Source organism: Orycteropus afer, unplaced genomic scaffold, assembly GCF_000298275.1.
Source record: "Orycteropus afer afer isolate SDZICR_OR568_19922 unplaced genomic scaffold, OryAfe1.0 scaffold00031, whole genome shotgun sequence".
Classification (NCBI taxonomy): Eukaryota; Metazoa; Chordata; class Mammalia; order Tubulidentata; family Orycteropodidae; genus Orycteropus; species Orycteropus afer.
The window spans coordinates 4,658,131-4,681,508 of record NW_006921618.1 but is presented as its reverse complement, the minus strand read 5'-3'; the positions used below and the strand labels follow the sequence as shown (position 1 = coordinate 4,681,508).

The window sequence follows — 23,378 nt, the reverse complement described above, 5'->3', positions numbered from 1 at the left end:
TATGCTACCAGAGCTCCTAAATAAGGATACATCATCTAAATTGGTTCTAAAGTCTGACTAGTTTTAAAGGTGCTAATGACTGCTTCACTGGGAGCTCTGACTGCTAACCAGAAGGCTAGCAGTTCAAACCCACCAGCCATTCCTCGGAAGATGGGGCAATCTACTTCTGTAGTGATACTGCCTCAGAAACCCAAGGAGGGGTCACTATGAGTCGGGTCTGACTCGATGGCGCATAACAACAACACAACAACAATGACTGCCTGAGAGTCTTAATAAAGAAGGTACTGCTAATCCATGGCATGAGGTGGCAATATTAATATGCAAAATATCACCACAAACAGATTATATATTGGTGAGAAATGAGGCTCTAGGTAATGTGTTTGATACTTTCCTGAGATTTTGTTAGAAAGGGGAGTATAAGCAAACTGGTTACTTGTCCTACTACTCTAGACAAAATAATTAAAGAATGATGAGCTCAGGGCTTCAGAGTCACAGCTCAAGTACCTCATAAAAGACCTTAATGTTTCCACTTGTGCCATGGAAGAAAGCCTTATTTCTTGTACTAACAGAACTGATATTGCTGAAAACCAAATCCAGAGTCTTACCCTAAGAGTAGCTGAATTACACCACCAACCCTGAATTCCCAACTTCGAATGGTGTCTGAAGTTAAAGTGAGAGCACTGATTGGGAAGAAATGGGATCCTGAAACTTGGAATGGGGATATATGGGCAGGTAATCAGGAAGCTGGGAACACTGAACTTGTAAATTCCACTGAATCACTCCTGCCAGCAGAAGCAGCCCTCTTACCCATTATCTGATGAGACTAACCCAGCTGTGCCTGACGAGTCACTGTCTATCACTTGGGGTGGCACCCTGGGCACTGTTTGGAGCACTGCCCGAGGCAGATGTCTTACAAGACACTGCTGAATGTTCCCAGGAACCACCTCCACCACCCATAGACCTATAACTAGACTTAAGTCCCAGTGAGTCCCAAAAAGTAAGTTCAAAGTATGACCCAGGAAGAGGTATGATACTTTCCAAAAGAACTGTCTGCTTTTTCTAACATGTACAAACAGAAAACTGGAGAATATGTGTGGTAATGGCTCCTAAGGATGTTGGATAATGGTGTGTAGAACATAAAGTTGGATCAGTGTAGGTTTATTGATTTGGGCCCGCTAAGTACAGATTCTTCAGCATTTCAGATGCACCAAATTCAAGTCATAGTGCTGTCAATCACCTCCTATATATGTGAAAGCTGGACAATGAATAAGGAAGACCAAAAAAGAGTTGATGATTTTCAATACTGAAAATACCACAGACCACCAGAAGAACAAACATATCTGTCCTGGAAAAGTGCAGCCAGAATGCTCCTTGGAAGTGACTGTGACCAGACTTCATCTCACCTACTTTGGTCATGTTGTCAGAAGGGACCATTCCCTGGAGAAGGATATCATGCTTGGGAACATAGAGCGTCAGCAAAAAAGGTGAAGACCTTCAACAAGATGGATTGACACAGCAACTGCAATGGTGGGCTCAAGTATAGCAAGGATTATGATGATGGTATACGACTGGGCAGTGTTTCATTCTGTTGTACATGAGGTCACGATGAGTCAGAGCCAACTTGATGGCACCTAACAACAAGCACAGATTCTTCATTCAACATGGTTAGAAGGTTAGAAAAGTATCTAATAGTTTATTTGGTTGGTTTACTGAAGCAAAGATTATGCAGTGGCCTACATTAAGTCACGATGAAGTACCAGACCTGCTTTGGTATACTACAGAAGAAGGTATCCCAAAGGTTTAGGGAAACTGGCATGTTAGAGTGGATTTCTCAGATTAAACCCACAAACCCACACATGGAGTGCCCAGAGGACACATCTTTTATCACAATGGTGAGGAGCAAATCTGTGAAGGGAACCCCCAGCATCCTTGAAGATTGTTATGATTGCTATTTTATGTAAGCCAGATCCAACAATGGGAACTGCCCTAATTGAATTAATACACCTAACTACAATGGGGCTAACTGGACCCTGTCGTGGCAGGGGCCAAGTGGCAGCACTTAATCAACAAAGACAAGGTGGGTGTGGTTACTGTAATGGACAGCAGTCAAAACCAATAATCAGAACAGTCTGACTCATATGGATGTATGGCACTGTCTAGTTAGGCATGCCATCCCTAAAAAGGAAATAGATGGAAAATATTTACCTTATCTGTACAAGGAGAATTCTAGGTCAAGTGAATAACAGTCTAACTGAATCACCAGAATGAAGAGTCACAGACTTCAATTGATTCCCAGACTTGAACCAGTTTACAGACCCATAACCCCTTGAATGAAGAGGCTGGATCCCCTTGAGGAAGGACCTCAGTACACTGCCAAAAATGTATACTATTAATCTTTCTCTCAGCCTTCCCCAAAGGGTCTTTTACAAGAGTGACTGTTCATTGGGGAAAATGAAATAAACAGACTTTCCAAGGATTACTGGACTAAATTATTAATGGACTCTCAGCTGAGGTCCATCTCACAGTTGGTCTAGTAGGTCCCTGAACCAATCCTGTAGTGATTTCCCCAACTGAAGAATGCATAATTGGTAAAGACATACTCAGCAACTAGCAGAACCCCCACACTGGATCCCTGACACATGGAGTAAGCACTATTATGGTTGGAAACACCAAATAGAAGCCATGAGAACCCCCTACCTAGAAAAACAGTAAAGCAAAACCAGTATCACATTCCTGGAGCAACTGCAAAGATTAGTGTCATAATCAAGGACTTAAAGGATGAAGGGGTACCCTGCATTTAATTAGCCTATTTGGCCTGTGTAAAAAATGGATGAATCTCAGAAAATGACAGTAGATTATTGTAAAGTTAATCAGGTGGTACTTCTATTGCAGTTGCTGTTCTACATATAGTTGCACTGCTTGAGCAAATTATTACATCTCCTGGTACCTGGTATCCAGCTACTGAGCTGGCTAATGTCTTCTTCTCTATTCCAGTTTTGAAGAATCACCAGAAGCAGTTTGCCTTCAGCTGGTAAGGCCAACGACATACCTTCACAGTCCTACCTGAGAGGTATATCAACTCTCCAGCACTGTCAAAATTTAGTCTGCAGGGACCCTGATTGCCTTTCCTTCCCACAAGATGTTACACTGTTCCATTACATTAATGACATTATGTTGATCAGATCAAGTAAGGAAGAAGTACCAATGACTCTAGAATCACAGGTAAGACGTTTGTGTGCTGTGTGCTGAGTTGGCTCTGAATCATAATGACCCAATGTACAACAGAATGAAATAATACCTGGCCCGGCACCATCCTCACAATCTTTGCTATGCTTGAACCCATCATCACAGCCACTGTGCCAATCCATCTCATTAAGGTCTTTCCCTTTTTCGCTGACCCTCTACTTTACTCAGCATATCTTTCTCCAAGGACTGGTCCCTTCTGACAACATGACCAAAGCACATGAGATGAAGTTTGGCCATTCTCGTTTTTAAGAAGCAAGCTGGCTGGACTTTTTCCAAGGCAGATTTGTTCGTTATTCTGACAGTCCACGGTATTGTCAATATTCTTCACCAACACTATAATTCAAATACATCAATTCTTCTTCAGTCTTCCTTATTCACTGCCCAGCTTTCACATGCACAGGAGGCAACTGAAAATACCATGGCTTGAATTAGGCGCACCCTGGTCTTCAAAAAGTGACATCTTTGCTCTTTAATACTTTAAAGAGGTCTTTTTCAGATTTGCCCCCATGCAATGTCATTTGATTCCTTGACTGCTGCTGCCATGGGCATTGATTGTTGATCCAAATAAATGAAAGCCTGACAACTTCAATCTTCTCTCTATTTATCGTGATGTTGTTTATTGGTCCAGTTGCAAGGATTTGTTTTATGTTGAAGTGTAATCCATACTGAAGGCTAGAATCCTTGATCTTCATCGGTAAGTGCTTCAAATCATCTTCACTTTCAGCAAGCTAGGTTATTTCATCTGCAGATCACAGGTTGTTAGCGAGTCTTCCTTCAGTCCTGATGCTGCATTCATGCTCATATAGTCCAGCTTCTCCAATTATTTGTTCAGCATACAGATTAAGTATGGTGAAAAGATACAACACTGATGCATACCCTTCCTGATCTTAAACCATTGTTTTCCATTGTTCTGTTCGAACAACTGCCTCTTGATCTATGTACAGATTCCTCATGAGCACAATTAAGTGTTCTGGAATTCCCATTCTTCACAATGTTATCCCTAATTTGTTATGATTCACACAGTCGAATGCCTCTGCACAGTCAATAAAACACAGGTAAACATCTTTCTGGTTTCCTTTGCTTTCAGCCAAGATTCCCTCTGACATCAGCAATGTGCCCCTCATTCCCTGCCTTCTTCTGAGTCCAGCCTGTTAAACAGGAACTGCAAATGTTTTTGAATTATCTTCAGCAGAAATTTCCTTACATGTAATATTAACGATACTGTTCAATATTTTACACATTCTGCTGGATCAGCTTTCTTTGGAATAGGCACAAATATCAGTCTCTTCTAGTCAGCTGGCCAGGTAGCCATCTTCCAAATTTCTTGTCATAAACAAGTAAGTGCCTCCACTGCTGCATCCATTTGTTGAAATATCTCAGTGGATGTTCTGTCAATCCTGGAGCCTTGTTTATCACCAATTCCTTTAATGTAGCTTGGACTTTTTCCTTCCATACTACTGGTTCTTGATCATATGCTAGCTCCTGAAATGGTTTAATGCTGACCACTTCTTTTTGGCATAATAACTCTGTGTATTACATCTTATTTTGATGCTTACTGCATCGTTCAATATTTTTCCCAGAAAATGCTTCAAAGCTCGAGGCTTGAATTTTTTCTTCAGTTCTTTCAGTTTGTGAAATGCCAAGTGTGTTCTTCCCTTTTGGTTTTCTAATTCCAAGTCTTTGAATATTTCACTGTAATACTTTACTCTGTCTTCTCAAGATACCCTTTGAAAACTTCTGTTCAGCTCTTTCATTTCATCATTTCTTCCACGTGCTTTAGCTATTCTCCTTTCAAAAGCAAGTTTCAGAGTCTCTTCTGACATCCATTTTGGTCTTCTTATCTTCATTTCCTGTCCTTTAATGACCTTTTGGTTTCTTCATGATGATTTTAGTATCATCCCACAACTCATATAGTCTTTGGTCACTGGTGTTCAATGTGTCAAATTTATTCTTCAGAGGTCTCTAAACTAAGATGGGATATAATCAAGGTCTTATTTTGGCTCTTGTGGACTTGTTTAAATTTTCTTCAGCTTCAACTAGAACTTGCATATGAGCAATTGATGGTCTGTTCCACACTTAGCTTACAACCTTGTTTTGACAAACACTGAGCTTCTCCATCACTTCTTCCACAGGAGTCAATTGGATTCCTGTTCAATCTAGCAAGGTCCATGTGTATAGTTGCCATTCATGTGGCCAATTGTTTTAGAAGTAGATAGCCCTGCCCTACTTCCCAGTCTGCCCTAGTCTGGAAGTTCCACTGAAATCTGTCTACCATGAGTGACCCTGCTGGTATCTGAAATACTGGTGGCATAGCTTCCAGCATCACAGCAACATGCAACAACCACAGTAGGACAAACTGACACGTGAGCAGTAGTTTACTATTTGCATGCTAAACCAAAAACCAAACTCACTGCCGTCGAGTCAATTCTAACTCATAGCGACCCCTCCTTGAGTTTCCAAGGTGGTATCTCTATGGAAGTAGGTTGCTCAATCTTCCTTCCAAGGAGTAGCTGGTACATTTGAACCACCAGCCTTCTGGTTAGTAGTCAAATGCTTCAGGCACTACGCTACCATGCTAGAGGGTGGGAAATTAACTTGACAAAAATTCAGGCACCTCCCATTCAGTGAAATTTCTAGGGGCCCAGTATTGTGGTACATGTTGGGACAGTCCTACTAAAGTGAAGGATAAATTATTGCATCCGCTCCTACCAACTAAAAAGGAGGTACACCACCTGATGGGCATCTTTGGATTCTGGAAGTAACATAACCCTCACTGGGTGTGCTACTTCACCCTATTTATCAAGTTACTTGAAAAGCTGCTAGCACTGAGTGGGGCCCAGAACAAAAAAAAGCTCTGTAACAGGTTCAGGCCACTGTGCGAACTACTCTGCCACTTGAGGCATACTATTCGGCTGATTCAACTGTGTCTGAAATGGTAGTGTCAGATAAAGATACTGTTTGGAAGTCCCTACTACCTCTGGTAGCGTAGTGCCTAATGCACTCGACTGCTACTCAGGAGGCTGGCAGTTCAAACCCATCAGCCACTCCTCAGAAGGAAGATGGAGCAATCTACTTCCAGAGTGACACTGCCTCGGAAACCCAAGGAGGGGTCGCGATGAGTCAGATCCGACTCGATGGCACATTAAAACAATAATGACGACTAGTAAATGGCAGACCCCTATTAATAAGTCAAAGCACAAACCCTTAGGATTTTGGAGGAAAGCCCTGTCGTCCTCTGAAGATAACTATTTTTTTGAGAAAGCGCTTTTGGCTTATTACTAACCATGGACCACCAAGTCACTACATGGTCTGACATGCCCATCATGAACTGGGTGTTGTCTGACCCACAGAGTCATAAAGTTGGACATGCACAGCAGCCTTCCATTATTAAATGGAAGTGGTATATAAGACACCAGACTTGAGCAAGACCTGAAGGCACAAATTAGTTGCATGAACAAGTGGCCCGAATGCCCATGGTCTCCATTCTAGTCATATTATCATACCTCTCCCAGTCTGTACCTATGCCATCATAGGGACTTCCTCATGATCAGTTGACAGAGGAAGGGAAAACTCATGCCAGGTTTACAGATGGTTCCACATGATATCCAGGTCTCACTCAAAAGTGGACAGCAGCAGCACTGCAGTCCCTCTCTGAAACTTCCCTGAAGGGCAGTGGTGAAGGAAAATCCTCTCAATAGGCAGAACTTCAAGCAGTGCACCTGGTTATTCATTTTCCTTAGAAGAAATGGTCAGATACGTAATTATATACTGATTCATGGGCTGTGGTCAAAGGTTTGGCTAGATGGTCAAGGACTTGGAAAGAACATGATTGGAAAATCAGTGATGAGGTATGAGGAAGAGGTATGTGGACAGACCTTCCTGAATGGGCCAAAGAAGTGAAGATATCTGTGTCTTGTGTGAATGCTCACCAAAGGGTGACCTTGGCAGACAATCAAGTGGACAGGATGACACGTTCTGTGGAGACCAGTCATCTTCTTTCCCCAGCCATTCCTGTGATTGCCCAGAGGGCTCATGTATAAAGTGGCCATGGTGGGCAGGGGTAGAGATTATGCAGGGGCTTAACAAAATGGACTTCAACTCATCAAGGCCACCTTGGCTATAGCCACTGCTGAGTACCCAATATGCCAGCAGCAGAAACCAACACTGAGTGTGTGATACAGAACTTTTCCTCAAGGCAATCATCCAGCAACCTCATGGCAGTGATTACACTGGACCACTTCCATCACAGAAAACAATACCAGTTTTGTTTTATTGGAACACTTACTCTGGGTACAGATGGATTTGCCTTCCCTGTATACAATGCTTCTGCCAAAACTATTGTCCGTGGACTTACATACAGAACACCTCATGCACCATCATGACATCCCTCACAGCACTGCCTTGGATAAAGGGGCTCAGTTCACAGCAGATAAAGTATGGCAATGGACCCATGCTCATGGAATTCACTGGTCTTACCATGTTCTCTATCATCCTGAAACAGCTGGCATGGTAGAACAATAGAATGGCCTTCTAAAGATACAGTTACAGCACCAGCTAGGTGGCAATACCTTGTAGGGTTGGAGCAATGTTCTCCAGGAGGCTGCATATCCTCTACACCAGTGTCCCATATATAGTGTTGTTTCTCCAACAGTCAAGATTCAAAGTGGAAATGGGAGTGGGACCACTATTACTCCTAGTGACCCACGTGTAAAATTTTTGCTTCCTGTCCCTGCAACCCTATGCTGAGGGTCTAGAGGTCTTAGTTCCAAAGGCTGGAATACTCCCACCTAGAAACACAATACTAATTCCACTGAGTTGGAAATTAAGAATGCCACCCAGCCATTCTGAGCTTCTTATGCCTCTGATCAACAGCAAAAAAGGGAGTTACTGTATTGGCTGGTGTGACTGATCCTGGTTACCAAGGGAAAACTAGATTGATATTACATAATGGAGGTAAAGAAGAGTACATGTCTGGAATACAGGAGATTCCTTAGGACTTCTCTTCATACTACCATGCCCTATGATTAAAGTCGACAGAAAACCAGAGCAATCCAATTCTGGTATGAGTACTAATGGCCCAGACCCTTCAGAAATGAAGTTTTGGGTCACCCCACCAAGCAAAGAACCACCACCAGCTGTTAATTGCTCTTCTGGGACTCTATCCAATAAAGCAATGCAAAAGACAAAGATTTATATATAAGAGTTGTCCACTGCAGAGGATGGCATTTATAAAATAATGTATATTAACATGGGAAGCACCCATAAAATAATGCGAGGTGGAAAAAAATAGCTATAAATTTGTATACAAAATAGTTTCAATGTATACTTCCTTCCAATCTTCACTGCATACATCAAAGTGGACAAGACCATGAGTGAATGCTTCATTCTGCTTCCTGATATATCTTTATGTACTCCTCATATTTCTACAATAATTATCTTTGTAAGTCAACAGACATACTAATATGAATTCCAAGTTCCCACCAACTGCCACAGAATTACAGCAGCCCACCATTTCCCTTTCAACCTCTCATACCTTTGGAAGTTGATTTTTATTTGCTTTGTTTTCTTCACTAGGACTGGCCCGTGCCTTATTGTTTTCAGTCTTGCCTTCATTTAAGCCCGGATTTCCAGAGATTCTGGTGCCACAGCCACCCTCCTCCCAGAAAGGGCCACACTGCTTCAACGTTCGGCTGCTGGACTCAAAGTTCTCCTCTACATCTTCCAAAGAAAAACATTTTATTAAAATTAGTTAAGAATCTAAGATAATTACACAATGAGATTTTTTTTTTAAATGACTCCAAAATTATCCAGGTCTCTAAGATAACTATCATTTGGAGAACAAGATTCCTAGAGATAAAATTTTAATATCAAGTCAATACAGTGAAGAACACAGGATAAAATGATTGGTAAATTTTGTTAGAGTAAAATAAAAAATAACCTGTTGACAAGCCTTATCATCAGCTTCCCAATAACAATGTAAATGCTTTATTTTACCAGATAAACATCAAATTTTAAGGGAACTCTTTCATTTCCACCCCAAAACACAAAAAGAAACAGGCAGTGTTGTCCAGTACAATACACATGTGGCTATTTAAATTACTTAAAATTTAAATTTCAGTTGCTTAGTCACACTAGCCACATTTCAACTATCTATCATATTAGACAGAAGCTCTGGTGGCATAGCACCTAAGGTATTTGACTGCTAACCAAAAGGCTGGAAGTTCAAACCCACCAGCCACTCCTTGAAAGGCAGACTGGGAAATCTACTTCCATAGAGATACTGCCTTAGAAACCCAAGGAGCCGACACTATGAGTCAGATCCGACTCCATGGCAGTGAATTAGTTAGTTAGTTTACCATACTGGACAGCCCAGATACTGGATAGTGCTGCTCTAAATTCCAAAGACCTAGCTTTCTAAGAAGGCACAACAAATATAAAGTGGATAAAAGACCTAATCACATGGAGAACTGTAATGACAGGAGTATCTGGCACCTAATATCTGGTGATACGTATTTATTAAAATCATTAAATAAATGAACACCTAAATTACACATGTTAATAGATGCTATTAATCTACGTATTTCTATCAGAAAAATAAGATATTTCACGCCATTCTATTTCAGCTATCTGGTTTTAGAAGAGGATCTTATCTCTGGAAGGATAAAGTCTTCCCTTGCACTGTCCATCCCTCCAGGACTGGATCAGGTGGCTGCCTCACGAGTACCCTAGTACCTTGTACCCTCCCCCCCGACTCCATTACGTACTATTACTTAAGTTACCTGTCTACACATACACCAAACCAAAAAATCAAACACACTGCTGTCGAGTCGGATCCGACTCACAGTGACCCTTCCTTGGGTCTCCGAGGCAGTATCACTACGGAAATAGATTGCCCAACCTTCCTTCCGAGGAGTGGCTGGTGGGTTTGAACCGCCAGCCTTCTGGTTAGCAGTCAAATACCTTAGGCACTACACTACCAGAGCTCCCCCCTGAATCAGGACCTGGGTCTTGTTTACTGCCTAACCCAGGACCCAGTAAAAAAATGCCTGCATACTGAAATTGCTGAATGAATGAATGAATGACAATCAACTACTACTTGTGATAAAATAAGTGTCTGTAAAATCACCAACACAAATCACTTTTGAAAACTTATGCATCAATCATGGACTTACTATTTCTTTTCCCCTGGTTCATCTGTAGCATGGCAATTATTGCAGATTCAATATTATAATTTTCAGCTTCCAGGTTCTGGACTATTAAATTAAAATCCTATCCAAGAAACAAAGAAATACTTCAAGACTCTAGATATACTCTAAGCAGTTCTACTTATATAATTTGATAAACAAAGAGAAATAATAGTGAGAGTTGAGCCAAGGCTTCCAGATCTTTTCCATTTAGAAAATGTCTTAATTTTCAATAAAGTGGGTCACCTAAAAAAACCATTTAACATACATTAATAAATGAATCCCCTTTCTAAAACTGTACTTTTCACACTAGTCAGAGGAAATTAACACTGCATACTTCCTTAGAATTTTGAGCAGTATTGGGTAAGTCTAGCACATAACTGGGAAAGGAATAAACAGCTTTCATTACATTTCATCACATAACCTAATCAAACTACAAATCTCATGGACCTGTTTTGGCCTACCAGGTGTTGGAATGCTGGCGTGGTGCCATAAAACTACCAGTGAACCAGGCACGGTAGCACTTGTTTAGAAAGCATTTTTACAGCATGAAAGAAATACTAACTGAACATCCAGTTGCATTATAGACTTTCTGGACAGCATCTTCTACTTCATCTCTCAGGTCGTCTTCAAAGTCAACTCCTTTCGCCTTGATCTTTTCTCTTTTATTTGATTCATCTTGATGAAGCATCTGGAACTAAAAGGAAACAAAGAATCACCATCATTGAATTCTGGTGAACTATGTTCAGAATCTTTAACATAGGAAGTCACTCTAATCTCAAACACATTCAAATACATAGGAGGAAAGAAACTATCTTAAAGGAAATAGCAATGACTAGGTTAAAATCCACTCAGACACTGAGATTCCAGGCCACAAGAAAAGTATTAAAAAGAACGGCCCAAGACATGGGATGAACTGCTCAGTAAGATGGGTACTACAGCTCCTGCACTTCCTAGATACCAAGATTTTGACAATGACTGCTGACTCGGGGAGCACACATTTGTCTCCACTGATTTTCAGAGCTATGAGCTTATCAACAACAGAGATTCTTCTACATTAGCATTGAGTTTTTGCAACAGAACAATACTTGTCTTGAACACACACACAAAGAACTCTCATCTAGTTCCCTAGACCTTCTGTGGCCAACAGCACCTTCTGAAACTCCTGTGCCAACTGGACAGCCACAGCTGAGCACAAACATCTAAACTCAGGTATATACCACAACACTCAGGGGAACCTGTCAGTCCAAACTCTAAAACCACAAAGAGCAGTTCACTCTGCATCCGCGAGGCCTTTATAACCTAAGCCCAAACCATAAAAGCTAAAATTTTCTCTCTGTGACTGTTTACTCACTTTACCTCTCTGCTTCTGATTAAAGCAGGGAGACGGGTAAATGGACAAGGACATCTATTTCTTGTGCATGTAAAATAAGTAGAGTCCAGCAATGTGCAATAATATTCCTTAGAACATTAATAAGAAGCAACTCATTATAAAATTACCACCTCAGGTGTGCCAATAAGCAACATCATGATAAATAGAGAAAAGACTCAAGTTATCAAGGATTTCATTTTACTTGCATCTACCATCAACACTAATGGAAGCAGCAGTCAAGAAGTCAAATGATGTTATCACACATGCAAATATTCTGCAAAAGACCTCTTAAAAGAGTTTTAAGAGCAAAGATATCAGGTCAGATGTGCCCGACCCAAACCATGATATTTTTCAATAGCCTCCTTCCTATGCCACGTGAGACCTGGACAATGAGTAAAGAAGACCACAAAAGAACTGATACATTTGAACTGGGGTGTTGGCGAAGAATATTGAATACTGAATATCTATCTTGGAGGAAGTACAGCCAGAATGCTCATTAGAAGCAAGAATGCCAAACTGTATCTCTCATATTTTGGTCACGTTGTCAGAAGGGACCAGTCTTGCTAGGTAAAATAGAGGATCAGCAAAAAAGGGGAAGACCCTCAATGAGATGGACTGACACAGTGGCTGTGATGATGGGCTCAAGCATGGCAACAATTGTGAGGATGGTGCAGGCCTGGGCAGTATCTCATTGTGTCGTACACAGGATCGCCATGAGTCAGAACCAACTTGACAACACCTAACAACACCTCAGTGCATCTCAGACACTGCTTTTAGGAAGCAATTTGTCAATGTGTATCACTATTATTTGATCCAGTAGTTTCACAGCTTAGAAATTTATCCAAAGGAAATAACTAAATAACTGAAAAAACCTAAAGGTTTCATAAGTTTCATAATGTTAAATAACCATTGTAAATTTTTAGAATGATGTCTTCAGCCCCTTTAATGTAAGGAACACAATAAGGATTTTCACTACCACCATTATTATTTAACAATGCCTTTGAGGTAACAGTCAATGCCAATTAGCCAAAATTAAAATTACAAAATTAAAAAGGAGGATGAAAGGTTATCACTACTTGCAGATGATATATACCTGAAAAAACAAAGAGAATCAACCAAAAATCTACTACCAAAAAGGATCCTGGCAAACCATATATCTGATAAGGACCTAATGTGAAGCCTAAAGAATTATTACAACTCAAGAACAAAAAGACAAACCACCCAACTAAAAAATGGGCAAAGGATTTGAACAGACATTTCTCCAAAGATATACAAATGGTCAACAAGCACGTGGCAAGATGCTCAACTTCATTAGTTATTGTTGTTAGATGCTGTCAAGTCAACCATGACTCATGGAGACCCCATGCATAACAGAATGAAATGTTGCCCAGTTCTGAGCCATCTTCCAGATCAATGGCATATTTGAGTGCCTTGTTAAAGCCATTATGTAAATATATCTTATTAAGGATTTCCCTTGCCTTCACTGGCCCCTCTACTTCACCAAGCATCATGTCCTCCTCCAGTGACCTTCCAATGATGCATCCAAAATAACTGAGAAAAAGGTTCAGACAATATTCTGTGATCCAGTTTTCAATGGCTAATTTTCTAAAGCAGGTCACCAGGTCTGTCTTAGTCTGGAAGCTCTGTGGAAGCCTGTCCACCATGGGTGACCCTCATGGTATTTGAAATGCCAGTGGTATTTGAAATACAGTAACAGACCACCTGGTGCTGGCTTGAGTGTTGCATTAATCATTGTTGTTGTTGTTATGTACCATTGAGTTGCACCAGACTCATAGCAACCCCTCCTTGGGTTTCCGAGGCAGTATCACTACAGAAGTAGATTGCCCAACCTTCCTTCTGAGGAGTGGCTGGTGGGAAATGTAAAGCAAAACCACAATAAGATACGACTTCACACCCATGGGGATAGCCAAAAAAAAATAACTATTGGCAAAGATGTGCAAAAATTGGAATAATGCTGGTGGGAATGCAAAATAGTGCAGATGCTGTGGAAAAGAGTCTGGGACTTCCTCAAAAAGTTAAATACACAATTACTACATGATCCAGCAATTCCACAGCTAGGGATATACCCAAAAGACTTGAAAGCAGGGATTCAAACATATACTTGTATACCAATGTTTAATGCAATGTTCACAATAATCAAAAGGTAGAAACAACTCAACTGTCAATCAACAGATGACTGGACAAACAAAATGTAGTACATACATACAATGGAGTACTATTCAGCCATAAAAAAGAATGAAGTACCGATATATGCTACAAACATGGATAAATCTCAAAACATGCTAAATGAAAGCAGCCAGACACAAAAAGGCACATAATGCCATTCATATGAAATTGTCGTTATTGTTAGGTGTCACTGAGTCAGTTGCGACTTGTAGCAACCCTATGTGCAACAGAAAGAAACACTGCCCAGTCCTACGCCAGCCTATCAACACTTGCTATACCTGAGCCCGTCATTGCAGCTGTTGTATCAGTCCATCTTACTTAGGGGCTTCCCCTTTTTCACTGACACTCCACTTTACCAAGCATGATATCCTCCCTCCAGAGAATGGGCCCTTCTGACAACATGACCGAAGTAGGCGAGATGAAGTCTGGCCATTCTTTCTTCCAAGGAGCATTCCAGCTGCACTTATGCCAGAATAGATTTGTTCATTCTTCTGGCAGTCCATGGTACTTTCAGCATTCTTCACCAACACCACAACTCAAAAGCATCAACTCTTCTTCAGTCTTCCTTATTCACTGTCCAGCTTTCATATGCATATGAGTTAACTGAAAATACCATGGCTTGGGTTAGGCCCACCTTAGTCTTCAAAGAGTCATCTTTGCTCTTCAGCACTTTAAAGAGGTCTTTTGCAGCAGATTGTCCAAGTGCAATACGTCATCTGGTTTCTTGACTGCTGCTTCCATTGGTATAGACTGTGGAACCAAGTAATATGAAATCTTTGACAACTTCAATCTTCTCTCCATTTATCATGCTGCTGCTTATCGGTCCAGTTGTGAGGATTTTCATTTTCTTTATATTGAGGTATAATCCATACTGCAGAGTGTAGTCTTTAATCTTCATCAGTAAGTGCTTCAAGTCATCTTCACTTTCAGCAAGGTTGTGTCACCTGCGTATTGCAGATAGTTAATGACACTTCCTCCAAACCTGATGCCTCGTTCTTCTTCATACAGTCCAGCTTCTCAGATTATTTGCTCAGCATACAGAGTCAGTAAGTATGATGAAAGGATACAACCCTGACACACTCCCTTCCTAATTTTAAATCACGCAGTATCTCCTTGTTCTGTTCGAACAACAGCCTCCTGGTCTATGTATAGGTTCCTCATGAGCACAATAAAGTGTTCTGGAATTCCCATTCTTCTCAATGTTATCCATAATTTGTTGTGATCTACATGGTCAAATGCTTTTGCATAGTCAGTAAACACAAGTAAACATCTTTCTGGTATTCTCTCCTTTCAGCCAAGATCCATCTGACATCAGCAATGATATTCTTTGTTCCACGTCCTCTTCTGAATCTAGCTTGCATTTCTGGAAGTTCCCTGTCAATAAACTGCTGCATGTGTTCTTAAATTATCTTCAGCAAAATATCACTTGCATGTGATATTAATTATATTGTTAAAAAATTTCCACATTCTGTGGGAATACCTTTCTTTGTAATGGGTACAAATATGGATCTCTTTCAGTCAGCTGGCCAGGTAGCTGTCTTCCAAATTTCTTGATGTAGACAAGTAAGTACCTCCAGCGCAGCATCTGTTTGTTGAAACATCTCAGTGGGTATTCTGTCAATTCCTGGAGCCTTGTTTTTTGCCAATTCCTTTAGTGCAGCTTCGACTTCTTCCTTTAATACCACCAGTTCTTAATCATATGCCACTTCCTCAAATAGATGAACATTAACTAATTCTTTTTGGTACAGTGACTCTGTACACTCCTTCCATCAATATTATGCCCAATAATCTTTCGATATTACAACTAGAGGCTTGAATTTTTTCTTCAGTTCTTTCAGCTTGAGAAATGCTGAGTGCGTTCTTCTCTTTTGGTCTTCTAACTCCAGGTCTCTGCACATTTCATTAGAAGATCTGACTTTGTCTTCTCAAGCTGCTCTTTGAAATCTTCTATTCAGCTCTTTTATCTTGTCATTTCTTTCATTTGCTTTAGCTACTCTCCATTCAAGAGCAAGTACAGAGTCTCTTCTGACATCCATTGTGGTCTTTTCTTCCTTTCCCATCTTTTAAATGACCTTTTGCTTTCTTCATGTACGATGTTCTTTATTAACATCCCACAATTCATCTGGTTTTTGGTCACTGGTGTTCAATGCATCAAATCTATTCTTTAGATGTTCTCTAAATTCAGGTGGGATATAATCAAGGTCATATTTTGGCTCTCATGGACTTGTTTTAATTTTCTTTAGCTTCAACTTGAACTTGCAGTTGATGAGCAGTTGATGGTCAGTTCCACAGTCAGTTCCTAGCCTTGTTTTGGCTGAAGATACTGAATTTCTCCATCGCCTCTTTGCACAGATGTACTCAATCTGATTCGTGTATATTCCACCTGGTGAAGACCACATGTATAGCTACTGTTTATGTTGTCGAAAAAAGGTATTTGCAATGAATAAGTCATTGGGCTTGTAAAATTCTATCATGTGATGTCTAGTGTCATTTCTACCACCAAGGCCACATTTTCCAACTACAGGTGATACTTTAACTTTTGCATTCCAATCACCAGTAATAATTAACATATCTTGATTGCATGTTTGGTTAATTTCAGGTTGCAGAAGTTGGTAAAAATCTTCAATTTCCTCATCTTTGGCTTTGGGGTCGGTGCATAAATTTGAACAGTAGCAGTATTAACTGGTCTTCCTTGTAAGCATATGGATATTATCCTATCACTGACAGCACTGTACTTCAGGATAGATCTTGAAACATATTTTGTGACGATGAATGCCACACCATTCCCCTTCAATTTGTCATTCCCAGCATAGTAGACCATAGGCTTGTCTGATTCAAAATAGCCAAAACCAGTCCATTTCAGTTCACTGATACCTAGGATATTGATCTTTATGTGTTCTGTTGCATTTTTTACAACTTCCAATTTTCCTAGATTCATACTTCATATATTCCATGTTCTGATTATTAATGGATGTTTGCAGCTGTTTCTTCCCATCCATGTCATTAAGGTTGACTCGACGCTATAGTCGAATTTTGAGTGCCTTCCGACCTGAAGGGCTCATCTTCCCAGCACTATTTGGGACAAAGTTTCAGGGCCAGTCATAGTTTTCCATGAATATATCAGACAGTGCTTTCACTGCTATTTATAAGGTCTTCACTGGCTAATTCTTTGAGAAGTGGATGGCCCCTTCCTTCTTCTGAGTCTGTCTTCATCTGGAAGCTCCACTAAAACCTGTCCACCATGGGTGACTCTGCTGGTATTTGAAACACCAGTGGCATAGCCTCAAGCCTCACAGCAACACACAAGCCACCATAGTATGACAAACTGACAGAGTGGTGGATTCATATGAAATATTCACAGGTAAATTACTAGACACAAAACATAGATTGGTGGTTGCTGGAGGCTAGAAGGAAGGAGGGGTAAGTGACTACTTAATGGATCCAGAGTTTTCTTTGGGGTGATAGAAATGTCCTGGAAGTGGATGGAGGTGGTAGGGCCACAACACTGTGGCTATACCAAGGGCTACTGAATCATACACATTAAAATAGCTAAGTTTATGTTATATGAATTTCACCTCAATTAAAAAAAAGAATTTTGTAAGATAGCTGGTAATATAAGTAACATTTTGCTAACAGTTCTCATATTTACAAATAATAACCAGTTAGGAAATATAAAGAAATAAAAAGATTATTTCCTTATAATAGTAACAGAAAACACCAAACACTTAAGAATAAACTCAACAAAAAATAGACATGGTCTATATGAAGAAAATGCTCCTATACGTCATAAGAAATGGCCATTAAACAAATAAAAAAGATTTCCAGACTCTTGGCTAAAGAGAATTCAACATCATAAAGGCGTCAATTCTTCCTTGAGTTAAACTATTAATGAGATCTCCATGAAAAATTAACAGGGCTTCTTTACAACTAGACAAACTAATTCTAACATTCATATTGTTTTAAAAAGAAAGAAAGAGCAAGAACAGCCAGGCAATTATAAAAAAAGAAAAGTAACGATAAGTTTAAAATTTTACCAGATTTTAAAACATACACTTAGTAATTAAAATAATGAGGTATTGACAAATGAACAGAGACCAGTAGAAAAGCAGCAAAAAGTCTAGAAATAGGCCCAAATACACATGGGAATTTAGTATATGGGGAAAAAAGGAGCATTTTAAATCAGTGGGGAATAGGTAGATAATTAATAAATGGTTTGGGTACAACTGGGTAATCACTAGGAAAAAAATAAAGTTGGATCAAAACCTCACACTCTTAAGAATATAAATTCCAAATGGAGCCAAGATTTAACCTTTTTAAAAAATGAAACCACAGAAATATTAGAATAAACTATGGGAGAATTCTTTTTAATCTCAAACTGAGGAAATCCTTACCAATCATAATCCAAAACCCAAAAGAAATACAAGAAAGCATGGTAAATTTAAAAACTTAAAATTTCATGTTAACAACTACCACAGGGGGATAAAGAAAAAAAAGATAAATGCCAAACTGTGTGTGTGTGCGGGAGTGATTTGCAAGTCATTATCACAGATAGAGGCTAATTTCTCTAATATATCAAATTTCTACAAATCATTAATAGGAAAAATATGAGCAAAATAAAATGAATGTTTGTTATTGTTGCTGGTTACCATTAAGTCAATTCCAACCCATGGTGACCAGATAACAAAAAAATAGTAATACAAATAGGTCTTAAGCATAGGGAAAGAGGCATAAATGCACTTGAAAACCATTCTGTCCTAACACTGACAAAGATTAAAAAAAAACTGATAACACAATGTGTTAGCAAAGGTATAAGAAAAGAAACAAATATTGCAGGTAAGAATGTAAACTGGGAAAACCTCTAAAGAGAGCAATTTGGCAATACCTTTCAAAATCATAAATGCACATATCCTTTGATGCAACAAGGACCTTCTAGGAATGTATCCTGCAGATACACTTACATATGTGGCTGTATATGATATACATGTATGAAATGATTCATGTATAACACAGTGCACATTGTTTGAACTAAATTCCAAAATATGTTAAATTTAAAAAGCACAGTACCAAACAGTATGCACAGGATGCCACGACTGAAGGTGCAGGGAAGTGCACAAATGGCAAAGACATACACACACATCTCTGAGCATAGACACACATACTGGCTCAATACATCAAGTATCTCTGGAAGATTCTACCACATACTGATAACACTGGTTCCCTCTAGGGAGGAGAACTGGAGTGATTTTCACTATATGAGCTCTGGTGGCGTAGTGCCTAAGGCACTTGACTGCTAACCAGAAGGTTGGCAGTTCAAACCCACCAGCCATTCCTCAGAAGGAAGGTCGGGCAATCTACTTTCGTAATGATACTACCTCGGAAACCCAAGGAGAGGTTGCTAGGAGTCGGGTCTGACTCGAGGGCACATAACAACAACAACAACATGCTGTTAGACATTGTGAATTTTGACCAAAGGGCAAATACTACCTAATTCAAGGTATTTTTTAAATGATGCCTCCAAAAGTGTGTAAAAATGTGAGAAAAGGCTTATACAATAGTATTAATTGAAAAAAGTAGAAACAGTATGCTAAATGGCTGAAAGGAAATCTACCAAAACAACAGCAAAAGTTGTGTTGAGCAAAAGCTGATTTTATGTTCTTTTTATTTTCTTATCTTTTCTATAGTTGCCAAACTTTAGATAAGCATGAATTAATTTTAAAATATAAAATTTTCATATGAATTATATTAATATATCAGCTGTTAGAGAAAGCAAAAGAATGAAAAAAATTTTTTCCCTCTCTCTCTCTCTCCCCCAAGTTTAAAAAAAATCAAACTTAGATTCTAAAACTCAATTTCCACAAAAATATCCCTGGTTTTTAGCTCTAGGGCTTATGGCTCTAGACGTGGTCCTCCCAGGGCTGAGAGGACACAGAAGTGTACCAAGGCCTCGCTCACATCAGTCTGGAGAAGTGCAGGTGCTTCTGAATTGTCGTTGATCCTCCGAACGCTGTCATAGTGCTCTCCGTAACGATATGCGATGTGTAACTCCCTCCCGTTGCTTTTATCTGTTCCACGAATCTGAGGGCAAAAGAAGGGGAGATGCCAGTGAGGACTTGGGTAATGCCGTGTTACGGCAAGAAATCTGTTAAGTGGATTCCCCAGGAAGCCCACATCTTCATCATACCTTGATGTAATCAGGCTCTACATAGATACTAAGTGGGTCTATGATAGGGTATGTTTTAAACAATTTTTTAATTATTTCCTCTCACTCATGAGGGCCTCCATGTACTTAATATGCAACCATATGAAAATAAATTCACATGGAGATATCAACAAACCCAACATCTCCCAATTTTATCAATCTCAAACAAAATTATAAGTAGTCCAGTAATACTGCCACACTGCACAACTCCAGAGGCATCATCCGCAACATGTTCTATGACAGTGGCAGCCCTGGGGCACAAGTCAACAAGAAAGGTACTCCTAGAGCTGTGCAATAAGGTCCCAGCTAAGGAGCCCTGATGGCACCATGGTTAAGCACTCAGCTGCTAACTGAAAGGTTGGTGTTCAAACCTATCAGCTCCTCCACAGGACAAAGATGAGGCAGTCTGCTTCCATAAAGATCTATAGCCTTGGAAACCCTATGGGGCAGTTCTACTCTGTTCTACAGTGTTACTAAGAGTCAGAATGGACTCAATGGCAATGGGTAAGGTTCAGGCTTAATAAACACTAACATCACAAAAACTCTTAAGTGTTTCTCAATCTGTCCCTTAGAAAGAAACACAGATTTTCCCCAAAAGTGATAAGTTCTCTCCAGCAGCCCTATCACATTACATTGTGAGCAAGCTCAGTACTCGAAAACATCCACTCCTTCTTCCTGTTTTTACTGACAGTTACAAATAGGAAACCAAAAGCCACTGCCATCAAGTTGATTCTAACTCTTAACAACCCCCATTGTTTCCAAGGCCTGTAAATCTTTATGGAAGTAGACTGTCTCATCTTCCTCCAATGGAGCAGATGGTGGTTTGGAACCGCCAGCCTTCTGGTTAGCAGCCAAATACCTTCCCCTGTACCACGAGAACTCCATCCACAGGGAGCAAGGTATATCATTAATGTAAACAGGATTCGTGATCTAAACATACAGTAAAAGCTATAAAGCAAACATGAGCCACACAGATCTACAAATGAGAACTGCCAAAGCTTTCTCCAAGTAGAATACCTAGGTCTCAAAGTCCAAAGAGAACGGAAGGTTTAAACACTACATCTGGTCTTGATACATACAAAACAAAGAGCCCCAACTGTCTCCCAGGAAGAGTACTGGGCAAACAAACAGTAGTTTATTAGAATCTGTGAATGACACAATCCCTAAAGTATTTATACATTTAAATAATAAAAAGACATGCAGTATGAATAGGAAAAAGTAACTAGAACAGTCACCAAACCAAACTGTGATTTTTACAGAGAGATAAATTACAGGTAATTTCCATTTTCTGTTACAAATTTCTATACTCTGCACAAGGAGCATATGTTTCCATGTGTTCCTTTTGTAATGGGGCTGGGGGTGGGGTGGTGGTTTGGATGGTGTAGGTTTCAGCATCTCTGTGTTGTATTAGCCTACTCATTATTAATGCAAGAGCTCTTAAAGGCCCGTAACAGTGGCAACCACTGTAGTTTTAATTCTTAAATTTCATAAGATACTTCACTGGGGTGGGGCTAAATGAGGAAGGACCAGTGAAACGCACACCGTTACATGTTGTTGTTGTTATGTGCCGTCAAGTTGAACCCGACTCATAGCGAACCTTCCTTGGGTTTCCGAGGCAGTATCACTATGGAAGTAGATTGCCCCATCTTCCTTCCGAGGAGTGGCTGGTGGGTTTGAACCGCCAGCCTTCTGGCAGTCAAAAAAATCTACTTTCAACATTTAGAAATTCATGAGCAAACACTACAGAAAAATGAAAAAAATTCCAACTACACAGAATTATCGTCCACAACTACCTAGGTAATTAAGAAACAACAACAACAACAACAAAAGTAAAATTCTCGATGGAGGAGACTTTGGTTGCTGGGTTGGCACTGAACAGTCTCCTTCAAGAATAGGATCATTACATTGCATGTGCAAATTCTTTGGATGACTTCTGTTACACTGTATAAATTTAATGACAAAAAATTTAGTACAATGAAAAAGAAGGTAACCAATATTCTTGGCTCAAAGACAATCCTTAAGAGAGAGCCTCACTAAAAACATGATAGCTCTACCTGGTGTCAGTATGTCTAGCAACTCTGCACCAAAAACCACACACAGCTACTATTTCACTTGTGTTTATTACATCCCTGTGAGGTAAAAGCCCCCACCAGTCCATGGCCTATCTAATTTATGTTGTAGTGTAATGTTAAAAGGACAATGTGCCAGGTATATTTACATGTTACTTTGGAAAGGCAGAACTGTAAGAGACGAATCAGATTAATAGCCACCAGGGCTAGGGAAGGGGAGGAATGACTGCAAGGGGCCTGAGGTAACTTCTGTGGAAGTGGAAAGAATTCTGTGTGTTGACAGTGGTTATAAGACTGTATGTCTGTCAAAACATATAGAACTAGGGCAAGATGGCAGACTAGGCAGAAAGACTGCACAGACCCTCTTCAACAAAGAAAAGGGAAACCAATTAACACAGACACAGAAGATAATCCTAGACCTCTGAGCCTTGAAGGGAAGGATACAGAAGTGGACTAAACCCCAACTAGCAGAAGAACTTGCGCGAAAATACCAAAAAAGGAGACATACGGAACTGCGGTCTGGCAGCAATCCTGAGCGATCCTGACAGCACAGACAGCTTGGAGATTTCCGAGTGGTGGTAGGACCTAAGAATTGACCTAAGAATTAACCTAAAAATCACCCTGCTAGCCAGGGACTGCAAGGAGGACTGTGCATGGTGGCTGGGGAACAGACGGAGAAGGTGAAGCGAAAGATGGGCTGAGCTGTGGACTTTTGCCGGTCTGGAGGATGCCACCATTTTGAAGGTTTAAAAAGCGGCTTGACTATTTTGTATATTTAAAGAGACAGCACTCTGGCAGATTCCTGGGGCTTAAGAACATCAGCAACCCCAAGGGCACTCAGGACCTGCAAGACTGAAACGGTACGACATTCCTCGTTACTCTTATATCCCACACCTGCTTGGTGAAAAGAGGTGTGGCCATCCCCTACTCCCACCTACATTCCAGACCCACAGGAACTCCATCACAGTCTGTGTGCTCAGACGGAGCCTGGGTGCCCTGCCCTGTCCTCCACTGATTTTTTTTTTCTCTTTTTTTATTTTTATTTTTTTCTTTTTCGCTTTCTTTTTTCTGGTGATTAATTTGCTTGTATTTGTCTATTTTAAAACAACTGATACTATTAA

At 40.1% G+C, this 23,378-nt stretch overlaps 1 protein-coding gene across 1 annotated transcript in view; it reads right to left on the bottom strand.

The window, feature by feature from the left end:
• OTUD3 (OTU deubiquitinase 3) overlaps positions 1–23,378 on the bottom strand; it is a 46,054-nt gene that overhangs the window by 1,835 nt on the left and 20,841 nt on the right. The window contains exons 4-7 of the mRNA XM_007935651.2: positions 19,942–20,064; positions 10,996–11,127; positions 10,419–10,515; positions 8,780–8,964 (exon numbers count right to left, since the gene is read on the bottom strand). Of these exons, the coding sequence (XP_007933842.1) occupies positions 8,780–8,964; positions 10,419–10,515; positions 10,996–11,127; positions 19,942–20,064 (537 nt within the window). The remainder of the gene's footprint in view (positions 1–8,779; positions 8,965–10,418; positions 10,516–10,995; positions 11,128–19,941; positions 20,065–23,378) is intronic.